This window comes from Suncus etruscus, chromosome 14, assembly GCF_024139225.1.
Source record: "Suncus etruscus isolate mSunEtr1 chromosome 14, mSunEtr1.pri.cur, whole genome shotgun sequence".
In the NCBI taxonomy this organism is placed as follows: Eukaryota; Metazoa; Chordata; class Mammalia; order Eulipotyphla; family Soricidae; genus Suncus; species Suncus etruscus.
Genome location: NC_064861.1, coordinates 85,258,591 through 85,272,570, shown reverse-complemented (window position 1 = coordinate 85,272,570; position 13,980 = coordinate 85,258,591). Strand labels below are relative to the sequence as shown.

Sequence of the window (13,980 nt, the reverse complement as noted above, 5' to 3'; positions counted from 1 at the left end):
CACAAGAGCTCCTCTGGAACCATTTGGCTTCTGCAGCACTTGTTGCCTCTGGAATCCTGATCACCTCCGGGGAGTTACCAGGAGTTCTGCCAAGGTAGATTGTTGGCAACTCTCCAGCAGCCACAGAAACAACACCAAAAACAACAACAACAGAGCAGCCTGCTTTTGAAGACCAAAAGGAGAAAAGCAGGCATACTGAAAGCGATGGTGCTCTCGGCTACCCTGCTCCTCCTTCTCCTCCTCCTCCTAGGTCTCTGGCTTCTCTGGAGACAACCTACCTCCAGGGGCCGTCTTCCTCCTGGACCTCGACCTCTCCCCTTCCTGGGGAACATTTTGCAAATAGATCCCAAAGGCTTTCTCAAGTCCTTCCTGGCGGTGAGATGGGGTAGGGAACAGGGATTGGGAGCAAGAGGCGGGCAGTTGCAAACATTTCACAAACCCTGGGGCTGCTGAGATTCAGACTTTGGGTGAGACCCAAGAAGATTGTCTGGAGGTGATTTTTTTCATCCAGTTACAATCTAACTTGATAGTCTTAGCTAGCACATACTGAGAAGGAACTGAGGGAAAGTTGACTGAATAGACAAGTTCTGATGGATTTATAGCTTTAATCTAATAAATGCTTCAGTAATTGTGCATATATGTCCTTTTGAATGAATATTTTTGTATCCTGGAGGTAGGTACCCAGAAGTAGAATTTAAATCATGGCAGTTAAATTCCTGCTTTGGGGAGCCAGAGTGATGGTACACTGGCAACTTATTTTCAATCCCTACCATCTGATATGGTTCCTTGAACACTATTCGAGTAATTCCTGAGAGTAGAGCCAGGAGTAACCCCTGAGTATTGCTGAGTGTAGCCCCTAATCAAAAACATACAAAAATTCTAACTTTTCTTTAAAAAAAAATCATACTGTTTTCAAGACTGTTTTTCACAGGGGTTTTGTCTGACAACAATTCTATTCAGTAGTAGGTGACAGTTTCTTTTTCACTAATCCTCACCAACAGCTTATTCCCAGATTCTTTTTTTGATATATACCATTCTCACTGTTGTGAAATAGCATCTCATCATATTGATTTGGATTAATTAATGTGTGATGATGAGCACTTTTTCATGTGCCTATTGGTCATCCATCTTCTTCAAAAAAATATCTGCATTTCGTCTCCCCATTTTTGATAGATTTTGTTGCTATTATTGTTTTTGGAAATACTTTTTATATATTTGAATATTAAACCTTTATCTGATGTGTTAAGTGAAAATATTTTATCCCACTCAATTGGGTGCCTTTTCACTCATTCTTAGTTGTAGCAAATGTATCCAAGCTTTTGTTTGTTTGAATAGGCTTTTATCCCTCCCATGAATCTAAAGGACAGATTTGCAGAGTAGCAAACTCTAGGTTGACATTTTTTTTCCATTTAGTACTTTGAATGTCATTTCACTCTTTTCTTACATGAATAGTATTATATGGGAGGTTTGTAGTGTTTTCTTATTTTTTTCCTTGTCAGTGAAGTTTTTCTTTCCTCTTGACGCATTAATTAATCAATTTCTCTTTTGGGGTTTTGCTATTTTGATTACTATGTGTCTTGGTGTTGTTCTGTTTGAGTCTATTTTGTTTGCTACTCTTTGGGCCTCTTTTAGTCTAAGCAGAAACCTCTCTCCAGAGACTGGGGAAGTTAATAATAAGTCACAATTATTATTTTTTTCTGTCAGTCATTCCTAATTTTTCCTCTTTTTCCTTTCCTCTCCTGCTGGTATTTCTATGATTCTGAGATTATGTCTCTTGCTGCATACATCAACAGTCTTATATTCTCTTTCATTCTTTGAACTTTTACCACTTCATTGCTGTTGGCTTGTCTTTTAGGTTGCTAATAAGTTTATCCACGTTCAGAATTCTGTTGCTGAGACTTGCATTTTAAACACCTTCAATTCCATTTGTATGGACTCTTTCACATTCTGAATCAGTTCTTCCTTAAGCTAATTGAATTTATCTCCCCAAAATTACTTAATTTCTGTTGCTTTTGCAGAATGTTTAATTTGAGCTTCTCCTCCAAGAAGCTTGAGATTTTTGCTGGACTTGAAGATTTGCCTGGACTTTCTGTCACTGTCAACTAATGCAGCTGTTTTACCTCAGCTTTGTTTACCTCATTATCCTTAGAATTTTTATGGGTGCTGACAGTTGAGCTTTAGATTTTTAATTATTTGAGGACTAATCTAATTTACTGATTGTAGTCCCAGGGACTACTGCTTATGATATGCTGTTCTATTTCCGTGGTATTTCAGTGGAACGGGGCAGGTGTGAGTCTAATGCCTCCAGTTTAGATTCCAAGATTATTATGGAGATATTCTGGGACATAATATAGAAACAATAGTTACCCAGCATCCTTTAGAGTTTGTGAGGTGGGAATAAGTTATCTGCCCAGTTCTGGGTGTCAGTGTGGCCACTAGGACTGCTTAGCACACCTGATAGGATTTAGAGAAGACCTCTAGTGTGTCCCTAGAGGTGGGTGCAGGATAGAGGAAAAGGAAGCAGTGGCTTCTCAAAGTCTGGAGATGGAAAATGTGGTGTCCCGTGCCCACTGAAGAGGGAAAAACAGGATTCACGGCCTGTGTTTATTTTCTTTATTTATCATACATTTATGAACCTACAACTATTTAGATTTTTCAATAACTCTTAGCATTATAAAATGCTTCAATAAATATGGAGGTACCTATGTCTTTTTTTAATGCTTTTGTTTTCTTTAGATAAATAGCTATAGTGAGATTACTGAATCATAAGGCAAATTATATTTTTAATTTTTTGAGGGAACTCCAGCTGTTCTATTTCTTTTTTGATATATGTCACCTGTATATCATATCATATATATATATATATTGGTTGGGGGCTCACAAGCAATGTTCAGGAGACCTGGGACATCCACAAACACACACTCTGGTGATTCTTGGCTAATCAGCTCACTTCAGGGGCTGAGAATTTAATGCTACAATAAATGGGATATCCTGTTTATGTTAGGCATGTAGCTTAATCTATTTCCCAGACCCCATACTGATTTTTATGTTGTTTGCAGCACTTAAAATTCTACCAACTATGCACAGGAATAATACTTGTCAGCTTTTGTCGTTTCTTCTTTTTTGTGTGTGGTAATCTTCTTGATAGGGTGCAAGGTGATATCCCATTGTGGCTTGGATTTACATTTCCGTGATGATTAGTGATGCTAAGCATCTTTTCATAGGCTTGTTGGCCATCTCTATATCATTTGTGGGGGAAAAAAGCTACTGAGAACCTTAGTCTGTTTTAGGGATCAGTTTCTATTGTTATTGAATTGTATGAGTTCTTTAACTATTCTGAGCATTAACCACTTGCCTGTGTATGCTTTGCTAATGCTTTTTCCAATTTAACTTCTTGTCTTTATTTTTCACAGAAGCATTTTTGTTTAGAGCAGTCTCATATCTTTTTCTGTTTGTTTGATTTTTTTTTCTCTTGTATGTGGGGTCAATTTAAAAAAAATACATCACTAAGATTGATGCCAAGGAGCTTGCCACCTGTTTTTTTTATTTTTTTAACTTTATTTAAATATGTGGTTTACAAAACTGTTCATAAAACAGTTGTTTTGTCATTCAATGTCCCAGCATTAATTCGACCACCAGAGTAACTTGTCCTCCACCATTGTCTTCAGTTTCCCACCTACCCCCTCAAGCCTGCCCTCTTAGTAGACACTAAATAATTTATTTTATATTGCTTGTTACAATTCTATATTGATTGTTTCTTCTTCTTTTAAAATAATATTTCCAATGTATAGGTTTTTTACTTCCTTTGGGGGTGCAGGGGGCCACACCTGGCAGTGCTCAGGGATTACTCCTGGTTCTGCACTCAGAAATCACTCCTAGCTATGGGATGCTGGGGATCAAACCCACATTTGTCCTGGGTCAGCTGAGTGGAAGGCAAACGTCCTTTTGCCAAACCACTTTAGTCCCAAGTTTTTTACTTCTTTGATTAAATTTGCTACAGGGTATTTTATTATTCTAGATATTTATAGTTATAGGAGTTCTTTTTTTTAAATTTTCTCTTTTTCTTAGCTTATTGTAGTTATAGACATGTGATTATTTTTAATAAATTCTTCTTGTGATTTTCTTTTTTTAATTTAATAATATCTTTATATAAGCACCATGATTACAAACATATATGGGTTTCAGTCATAAAAAGAACATTCCCACCCCCCCTTCACCAGTGCATCTTCTTGTAATTTTCTACTTTACTGAATCTGTTCATTAGTTCTAATAGTTTTGATGGAGTATTTAATATTTTTCATATAAAATATGGCCTCTGGGGGCCGGAGAGATAGCACAGTGGTATGGCATTTGCCTTGCAAGTGGCCACTCCAGGACAGATGGTGGTTTGAATCCCAGAACCCCATTGGTCCCCTGTGCCTGCCAGGAGCAATTTCTGAGCACAGAGCCAGGAGTAACCCCTGAGCACCACTGGGTGTGACCCAAAAACCAAAAAAAAAAAGAATATGTCTTCTGAAAATAGTGGCAGTTTTACTTCTTTTTCTAATTGGTTGCCTTTTATTTCTTTTCCTTGCTGATTGGATTGACAAGACCTTCCAATACTAATTCAATAAAGAGGGGGTTACTAATGAGCTTATATATCATGTCTATTCTCTTAAAAAAAAACTTTTTCAAAAAGATCTCTCTCATCTGTGGAATATAAAGAAACATAGTAAGGAAACAACAAATAGATGAAACCATTACACGGGAGATTTAGCTGATAGAACTGAATTTATGTGGTAGACTCTGGGACAGGCCCCAGGCACACTGGTGACAGGAAGCTGGCACCACAGTGATGGGTGTGGTGTTGGAAAGATATATGCATGAAAAGTTAACAGTATGTAAACCCAGGTACCTAGATAAATGATTTAAAATATTTTTAGCTTTTCACAAGTATGATAGGTGTGATGTCAGCTATGGGCTTGCCATATTGTCTTTCTTAAAGTGATGATGTATGCTCAGAGATGCTTTTATAAATAATTTCTTTATTTAATCACCATGGTTGCAAAATTGTTCATACTTGAGTTTAAGTTATAGAATGTACACCACCCTTCAGCAGTCCACTTTTCCTGCCACCAATGACCAGTTTTCTTTCCATCCACCCCCTCCCCAGCCTGTCTCTGAGGTAAGCATTTTGCTTTTCTCTCTCTCTCTCTCTCTCTCTCTCTCTCTCTCTCTCTCTCTCTCTCTCTCTCTCTCTCTCTCTCTCTCTCTCTCTCTCATTCTCCTTTCTGACACTGTAGTTTGCACTATTGCCAATGAGAGGATGTCATGTATGTCACTTTATCCCTTTCAGTACCCAGTTCTTGTCCAGAGTGATTAGTTCCAATTATCATTGTCACGGTAGACCCTCTTGTACGCTAACTGCACCCACCGCTCTTTGTAGCAAGCTTCCTACCATGGACTGACTGGTCCTCCTTGATTGTATATATTTAGTTTAGGACTTTTGTCATAAATAGATGTTGATTTTCATAAAATACATTTGACATATCTATTTAGAAAAGTAGATGATTTTATCATTTGTTTTGTGTATATCATGTTGATTGGCTTAAAGAAATGTTGAGCCTATCCCTCTAATAAACTTCCTTTGATGGCATATGATCCCTTCGTTACATTGTTAATTTGGTTTACTCACATTTTGTTGAGAATAGTTTGCATCTACATTTATTTGTAATTTTTCTCTTTTTCTATGTATGTGGTATCCTTGCTGGGTTTAGTAAGGTAATTCTGTGCAGTTGGCGGCTTCAATCCTACAGCCATCAATGAATCCACTTCAGGGAGAGTGGGTTGCACGGGCTGCAAAATATGAAATAATGAAAACACACACAGAGTATGTGGGGTCAACACATCTTCAGTGTGACGTTTATTTTCCGAACAGGGGGCTTTATAGGGCCAGTCACAGATGCAAAATTTAATAATAACAATTCTGAGTTGCAAAGGAAAAGGTCACACTCAGGGCAGCTTTTAATTACCAACCTCAAATGCAAAACAAGGGAAACTAAGAAGTAGAAAAAAATCTAGGAACGTGGCGCCAACCAAGGTGAACTTTATTGTTTCAGAGGTCAAGGAAGGGGCCAATTTCCTAAGGTGAGTTCCCATTTTTTGAAAAGGGTCAATAGTTCAGGATCTGCATTCTGGCTATGCCATTGATTACCAGACACTGAGGCTGCAAGGACATAAGAGGGAAAAAATTTTCTTTTGATTTTAGTACTAAATATTATCCAGAAAAGGGGTTCTCTTAGTAATCTCTTAGTAATCTTTGGTGCTTTTCTTTCTGAAAAGAATTTGATTGAGGTCATATTTTTGCCTGAGAATTTACAAAGGAGAGATAGCCAAATAATGACAGAAAATGTAATACCAAGCATGAATTTATCTCTTCTTGAATTCCTCAACTATCCACACAGGGGAAAAGGTGTCCACACAACGTGCCTTTTGAGGAACCCGGGGAGGGGCTATTTCAGCTCTCCACACACCAGGGAAATCTAGGGATACATCTGGTGTACTGAGTTCCCCTAAAATGGAGATGTTTTTGCATGCTGTGGTAATTCTGGTCATGAAGCTTGAGTTTAGAAGCTTCCCTACCTCTTCAATTTGGGGAGAAGAGTTGAGAAGAAAAGATACTAAATCTTTGAATGTTGGTGGGGTTTGCAAGTGAAGTTCTCTGGTCTTGGGTGTTTACATTAAGATATTTTGTTGTTGATGCTTCTATTTTCTTATTAATAATATGTTTGGAGGAGGCTACTATTTCTTCACTGTTCAATTTCTCTGAAATCTTGAGGAACCAAAACTGAGAGAGTTGTTGGAAGAAACAACTTGGAGCCATAAAAATAGAACAGCAGGTAGGGACCTTGTCTTAAATGTGGTCAAGATGTGTTCAATCCCTGGAATCCCATATGGTCCTTTGAGCACTGCTAGGAGTAGTTCCTGAGTACAGAGCTAGGAGTAACTTCTGAGCATTGCTGGGTGAGGTTCAAAAACTGAACCAAAAAATTAAAATAAAATAAAGAAAGAAGAGACTCTAGTCTAAAGGACATATGGGCATGCATGAGGGGCAGAGTTCAAATCTTTTCTTCATTGATGGGGCTGCAGCCAGAGGAACGTAGGCAGTAGAGGAAATATATGAACAAGGATTGAGCCTGATGATTCTTTCCTGGGTGAGTTCTGGACCTTGTTTCCATAGCTACGAGACAAATATGGTGATGTCTTTACAATCTATCTGGGACCCCAACCTGCTGTTGTCTTATGTGGATATAAAGCAGTGAAAGAGGCCCTGGTGGATCAGGCAGAGGCATTCTCTGGCCGAGGACCTGTTGCCATAGTTGACCCCATCTTCCAGGGAACTGGTGAGTGAGGAATGGGACTCCAGATTTGGGAGAGGGAAATAACACATAAGATAGATTCACCAATCCTTCCTTTCTTATCCTGCCAATCAGGTATGCTCTTTTCCAATGGAAAGTGTTGGAAGGTCCTTCGACGATTCTCTCTGGCCACCATGAAGGACTTTGGGATGGGAAAGCGAAGTATTGAGGAACGAATCAAAGAAGAAGCTCAATGTCTGGTGGATGAACTGAGGAAATCCCAAGGTGAGCTCCCCAAGCCAGGAAGAATAGGGGAAGATGAAGAGGTGAGTGAGATGGGGACAGAGAAAGGGGACAGACAAAATGCCCTATCGTGAGGGAATGGGGGAAATCACGGAGACAAAGAGAGAGAAAGAAGGAATGAGGAAGAGTCAGAGAAAGAAGATAGAAAAGAGAGAAGGTAAGACAAGAAAACTGAGAAAGCTGACAAAAATCAACCCAGAAGTGGTAGCTTCAAGGGTAGGGCTTGAAAAGAAAAGGGTGGAGATTAATAAAGAATCAGAGAAGACACAAAGTGTCAGTGGGCACAAAGTCAGAGGCATGAGAAGAGACTTAAAGAGTTGAGGACAAAACTAGAGGAAGGCTCAGATCTACCCAGTAAACAACCCAAAACAAAGACCAAGAAGTGGATGCCCATGACGAAAAGTTGTAATGCAGAGGTGCAGTGGAAGTGGATTGGTCAAGTGTCAGAGAAAGAAACCAATCAAACTAAGCCAACACCAGCTAGTTCAGAACCTCACAGAAGGACTATATAAAGGAACCCCCATGACAGGCCTCTCATCCCCAGGGACCTACTTGGATCCAACCTCCCTTTTTCATTCCATCTCGGCCAACATCATCTGCTCAATTGTTTTTGGTGAACGCTTTCCTTACCATGATGTCCAATTCTTACAACTACTACATTTACTTAATGAAATTTTCACCATTGTCAGCTCTTTCTACAGCCAGGTGAGTTCAAATATTTCGCACTGGGCCAGAAATTAGTGGTGGATGGACCCTGGGAAAAAATCAGATGCTTTCTGTCCTGAGCCTTGAAGAAGACAGTCAGGGATCTCTTTTCTATCTCAATAGTTAACCCCCCCTCTACACCTTCACCCTTACACACACACACACACACACACACACACACACACACACACAACACTCCCAAGTAAGACAATGAGTAATACTGGAGGTCTGAACCTCTGAAAAATGTGAACTTTGGGAGAAGAGACCTTAGTGAATGTAACAGTGAATGGAGCAAAATGCAGCTGCTTCTGTACCACTGTGTGAATGTATCTATGTATTAATATGCTCAGCTGGGAAGATACAGTCCCCATTCCCCTGAGTCAATGGTGCTCTTCTTCACATGTTTCAGTATTCTGCAGTGCACAATCTCCACACCCACTGTGCAAACCCTGGACCCTCAGCACCAACCCAAAGGATAGAACAGGTTCTAGGGCTTTCCTTGTTTTCCTCTAGGTTTTTGAACTCCTCTCTGGTATCTTGAAACACTTTCCTGGCACCCACATACACTTATACAGTAAAGTTCAAAAAGTAAAAGATTTTATCATTAAGAACGTTGAGATGCACCGGAAAACGCTGGATGCCAGTTCCCCAAGGGACTTCATTGACTCTTTTCTGCTACAAATGGACAAGGTAAGGATCATTCTGTATTGAAGATCAATGGGAGGACAAAGGTCACTGTTGCTGATATAGAAACCATATGTTTGGATAGGATATACCTATTTGTTGAATAAAAGCCCTTGGATGGACTGGATGGTGGTGGATGGTGATGGAGGGATAGAGGTCTTTCTCCTCCAGCCCAGGACATGTGTCTGCAACCCCCTCCAGCCAGCAGGTATCTGGGTTCAGGAGAGAGGCAGGGAGAAAATCCACAGCAGTCAAGTTCCAGAATATATCATCTTTATTCATGCCCTAGCCAACAGGTGTGGCTTCTCTCATAACCTTTTGTGCTGGATCTCATCAGCCCTGCATTATACCTTGTCTCTCAGCCATCTCTCTTCCTCATGCTTCTCTCTCAATCCATCCTCCAAATCCTCTCTCCAAAATCTCTTACTGCCTTTCAGGCCAAACCTTTTGTTACCTACCAAAGACCCCTCCCAGAAATGGGCAGGTCCTAATAGCAGATAAGGTTACAGGAAGAGTGGGGATGGGCCAACACTATTGTTTAAACATTGAAATGCTTCTCTATGGTGGGTAAAATAATTCGCTGACTCACCACGCAACCCCCTTTTCTTTAATCAACCTTCACAGGTCTTCTTACAGGAATGTCTTTAAAGGGTAAATTTACATCCAAATAAAATATAAATAAACTATGGATGTATTGTGTAAGTATATAATATTTAATGTTTAATTCATTATAAATAATATTTCATGGCCAAGTGGGATCTTTCCCTAAAATTAAGCATGGGTCAATATTCAAAAAATGTATTGATATAAATTTTAATTTTAATTTGCTTTAATACCAGATAAACATCTAAAAAAGGAATATTTTCAAATATACTGAAAATAAATATTACATATTTATCTTTAAGGATGCTTAAAAGATATTTCATAAATTTTATTATTATTTCTGATGTTAAAAAGCATAATATTAATGAGTGGCTGAAGCAATAGCACAATGGGTGAAGCATTTGCTTCTGAGCACAGAACCAGGAGCACTGCTAAGTGTGGCCCAAAAACCAAAGAAAAGGCATAATATTAATGAAATAGGAACTGGCATATACTAAACATAACAAAATATATATACCATTCAGCCCCAAATCTAGCAAAAGAGAAATTATTAGAGGGATTCTCTCCAAAGTCAAAAACAAGACAAGGATGCTCTTTTACTTATTATTGAAGTAGAGGTATTACCTACCGTAATCAGATAAAAATAAAATCACAATGGCAAACAAATTGGTAAAGCTATGTTAATTCAAGTAATCTTAGTGATACCTAAAAACCCAAAGGTATCAAATCAAGAGTCATCATCTCATCCAGCAAGGGGCCTCTGAGAAATTATTGCATCATTTATTCTGATTGGCCAGAGACTCATGTATAATTTGTTGGAGTCCAACTTCATTCTGGTTATTGAAGATAAATAAAGACATGTGGCTGATTGCCACATGGACTGCTCAACAACTTCAACATCACCCCAGTCTATTTAGCTGCAAAATTCAATAAGGACATATTTTTATCCAATGACTGTTCATCTTTAATGCTTAATAAGCACTTTCATACACACCAAAATTTTAAATGATAAATTAGTCCGGAGAAAGTTAAGTTCCTTGCCTAAAATCACATAGCTGGTAGCTTTTCATTCCAGATCATGACCAGTGCCCACTACTTTTTATTTATTTTGAAAAATTATTGGCCTTGAAAAAATGGAAATAAACGAAAAGAAAAAATGATACAGCCTACAATGGGATCAAATGGGCAGGCAGAAAAGATGACCCAGAAACTTGGGAGCGTTTGCAAGAGTAAACTTGAAGCCTTGTCCTTGACCCTTCCCAGGAGCGCTCTGACCCCCAGAGTGAGTTCCACGAAAAGAACCTTATCCACACTGTTCTGTCTCTGTTCTTCGCGGGCTCAGAGAGCACCAGCACCACTCTACGCTACGCACTGCTGCTCCTTCTGAAGAACCCTGATGTCACAAGTTAGTTAGTTGGGTTGGTGAGGGGCGCTGGTGGTCTACACCCATGCTTGAATGAGTTTTGGGGGTGAGTGAAGCCTGATTGATTTGAAAAATAAAGCACCTTCCCAGTTTGGATACTATAACTTGCTCCTGACAATGGTGGATGAAGCTTGACATTTGGAGGGGTGGGGGAAGTGGTTAGGGACATTGCAAGAATAAAACAATGATTTTTAATATTATTGGAAACTATACTTCAACTAAAACAGATTTGTAAAACTATTTTTTATCATTCAATGGTGTGCCCAATGGTTTGGAAGATAACTTTTGACCTTTGAAAGTATGTTGTAATTTGCCAAAGACATTTGGACTATTGTGCTAGATTAGAAAAAAATGTTTTTGCATTCAGTGATATGCCCAATGGTTCGGATGGTAAATTTTGTACTTCGGGTATATGTTGCAATTTGCAAAAACATTTGAACTATTGTGTTAGTCCAGTTTGGTCATGAAAAGGTTGTTGGAATAAAGAGTTCAAAAGATAACACCCATCCCACTTTCGAGTTGCTGGTTTGGGGGGGATGACATGGTTGAGACCATTGTAAAAGGCATATGCTCATGTTCTTCTTCATTCTCCACTCTCCATAATTCTTAGAGAAGGTTCAAGCAGAGATAGACAGAGTGATTGGCCCACACCGTCTTCCAGCTCTTGAAGACCGGGCAAAAATGCCCTATACAGATGCTGTTATCCATGAGATTCAGAGATTCAGTGACCTCGCCCCAATTGGTCTCCCCCACTGTGTTATCAAGGATACTCGCTTCTGGGGATATCATATACCCAAGGTGAGTCCAAAAATGCACAATGGGTAAAAGCTAGTCTTTCCCTTCTGTTTTTTTTTTATTTACTTTATTGTTAGAGTTGTTGAGAAAAGTACTGTACACTTATTGAGAATAATTATATAGAGCTGACCTTTACTTAAAGCTTTCTCCTACCTTCTTCACAAAAAGTTGTTCTCAAAATGGTGTTTCTATTTTCATAGAATTTTTAAATTTATTCAAACATTTCACATAGATACATACATACACAAAGATTGATATTAATTGCATCTGTCACTTAGCTATGTATGTGACCACTGTACAGTGTCCCTTTTCCTTTACATTCATAGCATGATAATTTTCAAGTTGTTTTCATTGGATTTGTATTTCCTTTTATAATGTGACATACTATATAATTGTGACATACTATAAATGTATTTTCAGGCCTGTAAATATAGTAAAAAAATTTAAGTGAAATTCATCATTAACTTATTTTCTATTATTGTATATTTCCAGGGGTAGATATATTGGGGGTTATATTTGCCATATCTGGTTTCCTAGTGGGCATGAAACTCATATTAGAATGGCTTTCATACTAGCATTGAGTTCTTGGATGCCTCTGATGAAACAGCACTTAGTTGAAGCATCATGAAGAAGTTCAAAGAGATGGGTAAATGGAGAAATAGTGCTTTTTTGGGGTGGGGATAAGGATTTTTGGAGGGCTCAGCACACAAATCTTAAGTAGGTAAATGCAAACAATTACTATAAAACTATAGAGTTTTATAATAGATAAGACTCTATCTACATCCATTCCATAATAATTGATTCAGTCAATATTTCTTGGTGGTCAATTTGAGTTCCCTTGGCTTTGATGACCCTTTAGGACACTGCTGTGTACATCATCATGAGTTCTGTCCTCCATGACCCTCTGCACTTTGAGAAGCCAGATGACTTCTACCCTGGTCATTTCCTGGATGCAGAGGGCAACTTCAAGAAACAGGAAGCTTTCATTCCATTCTCCATGGGTAAGTCAGACCTCCCCTCACTCTCTGAAGATGTTGCTCATCCCCACACACTGTTGACTATTCATACCAAGAACAGGAAGAGAAACAGAAGGACCTCACATGCACACCTATGTAGGTTAGTATGTAACTATGTCAGGCTTTTTTCCAGTAACCATTCCCTCCATTACCACCTCAGGAAAACGCATCTGTATAGGTGAGAGCTTGGCCCGTGCAGAACTCTTCCTCTTCTTCACGTCAATACTGCAAAATTTTTCCTTGGGCTCCTCCAAGGCCCCCGAAGACATTGACCTCACACCCCGGGAGAATGGGCTGGGGAAGTTGCCCCCTCAGTACCAGCTCTGCTTCCTGCCCCGCCAAGGAGAGTGAAAGGGAAGTTGAGACCCTCAGAGTACTGAAGAATGAATCTGGAGAGCCCCTGACTTTTCTTTGCTCATTTTTTCTGTGGGCAGTTCCCTATTTGCTCCCCTTCATTTGGCCCCCTGCAACCACCATTTACCTCTATATGCCCTTAACTGTTAACTAAGGGATTCTGTTGACCAACTATTAACCTTAGAATTTCTAAGTCTTCAACCACATGGCATTCTGACACCTCTTTTACAGTTAGGTAAATTTAGGAGTCAAGGAAAGAAAATTTAGATCCAAGGTTATATAAGATAACCAGTGGCAGAACCAAGTAATACCTTGCACCCCTCTCTTCTTCCTCCCCAGCTACATCCTCCCCTTTCCCTCTTGAGTTCAAAGCCTTCAACCTGTGTGGCTCCATAATGCCTCCCTTCATTTCTGTAACTGAAATAAAATATACATTTCTGCATTTGAAGGCACTCTCTTGTTGCTATTGTTTATTTTAGTGCTCAAGAACAGAGGGGTGTGTGTGTGTGTGTGTGTGTGTGTGTGTGTGTGTGTGTGTGTGTGTGTGTGTTGAGCATAAGGCCTCACACAAGCAAGGCATGTGTTCATTTACTTGAGCCACACTCCCAAGTCACTGTTGTTTCTTCTGAAGTAAAGCTTCCCTACATTAGAATTAATCATTTAATTGAGAGTTTATTTCAATGGCTTTTGCCCAACTACAGCCTCTCCCTGATTTCTTGGGTTTTTTTGTTTGTTTGTTTTTGTTTTTGTTTTCCCTGAT

At 39.2% G+C, this 13,980-nt stretch overlaps 1 protein-coding gene across 1 annotated transcript; it reads left to right on the top strand.

Annotated features, from left to right (window-relative positions):
* The first annotated feature begins 204 nt into the window (after nt 1-204).
* On the top strand, nt 205-13,217 carry LOC126028540 (cytochrome P450 2B4-like). Its single transcript, XM_049787500.1, has 9 exons — nt 205-375; nt 7,220-7,382; nt 7,473-7,622; nt 8,185-8,345; nt 8,859-9,035; nt 10,896-11,037; nt 11,666-11,853; nt 12,710-12,851; nt 13,027-13,217. The coding sequence occupies exons 1-9, from the start codon at nt 205-207 to the stop codon at nt 13,215-13,217; spliced, it is 1,485 nt and encodes a 494-aa protein (XP_049643457.1).
* Nucleotides 13,218-13,980: the final 763 nt, after the last annotated feature.

Bases quoted from the DNA above. Each gene is read 5' to 3' on its own strand.
- LOC126028540 (XM_049787500.1), top strand. From the start codon at position 205: ATGGTGCTCTCGGCTACCCTGCTCCTCCTTCTCCTCCTCCTCCTAGGT. The intron at 376-7,219 runs GTGAGATGGGGT...TTGTTTCCATAG, and splicing joins TTCTCAAGTCCTTCCTGGCG to CTACGAGACAAATATGGTGA. The intron at 7,623-8,184 runs GTGAGCTCCCCA...TCTCATCCCCAG, and splicing joins TGAACTGAGGAAATCCCAAG to GGACCTACTTGGATCCAACC.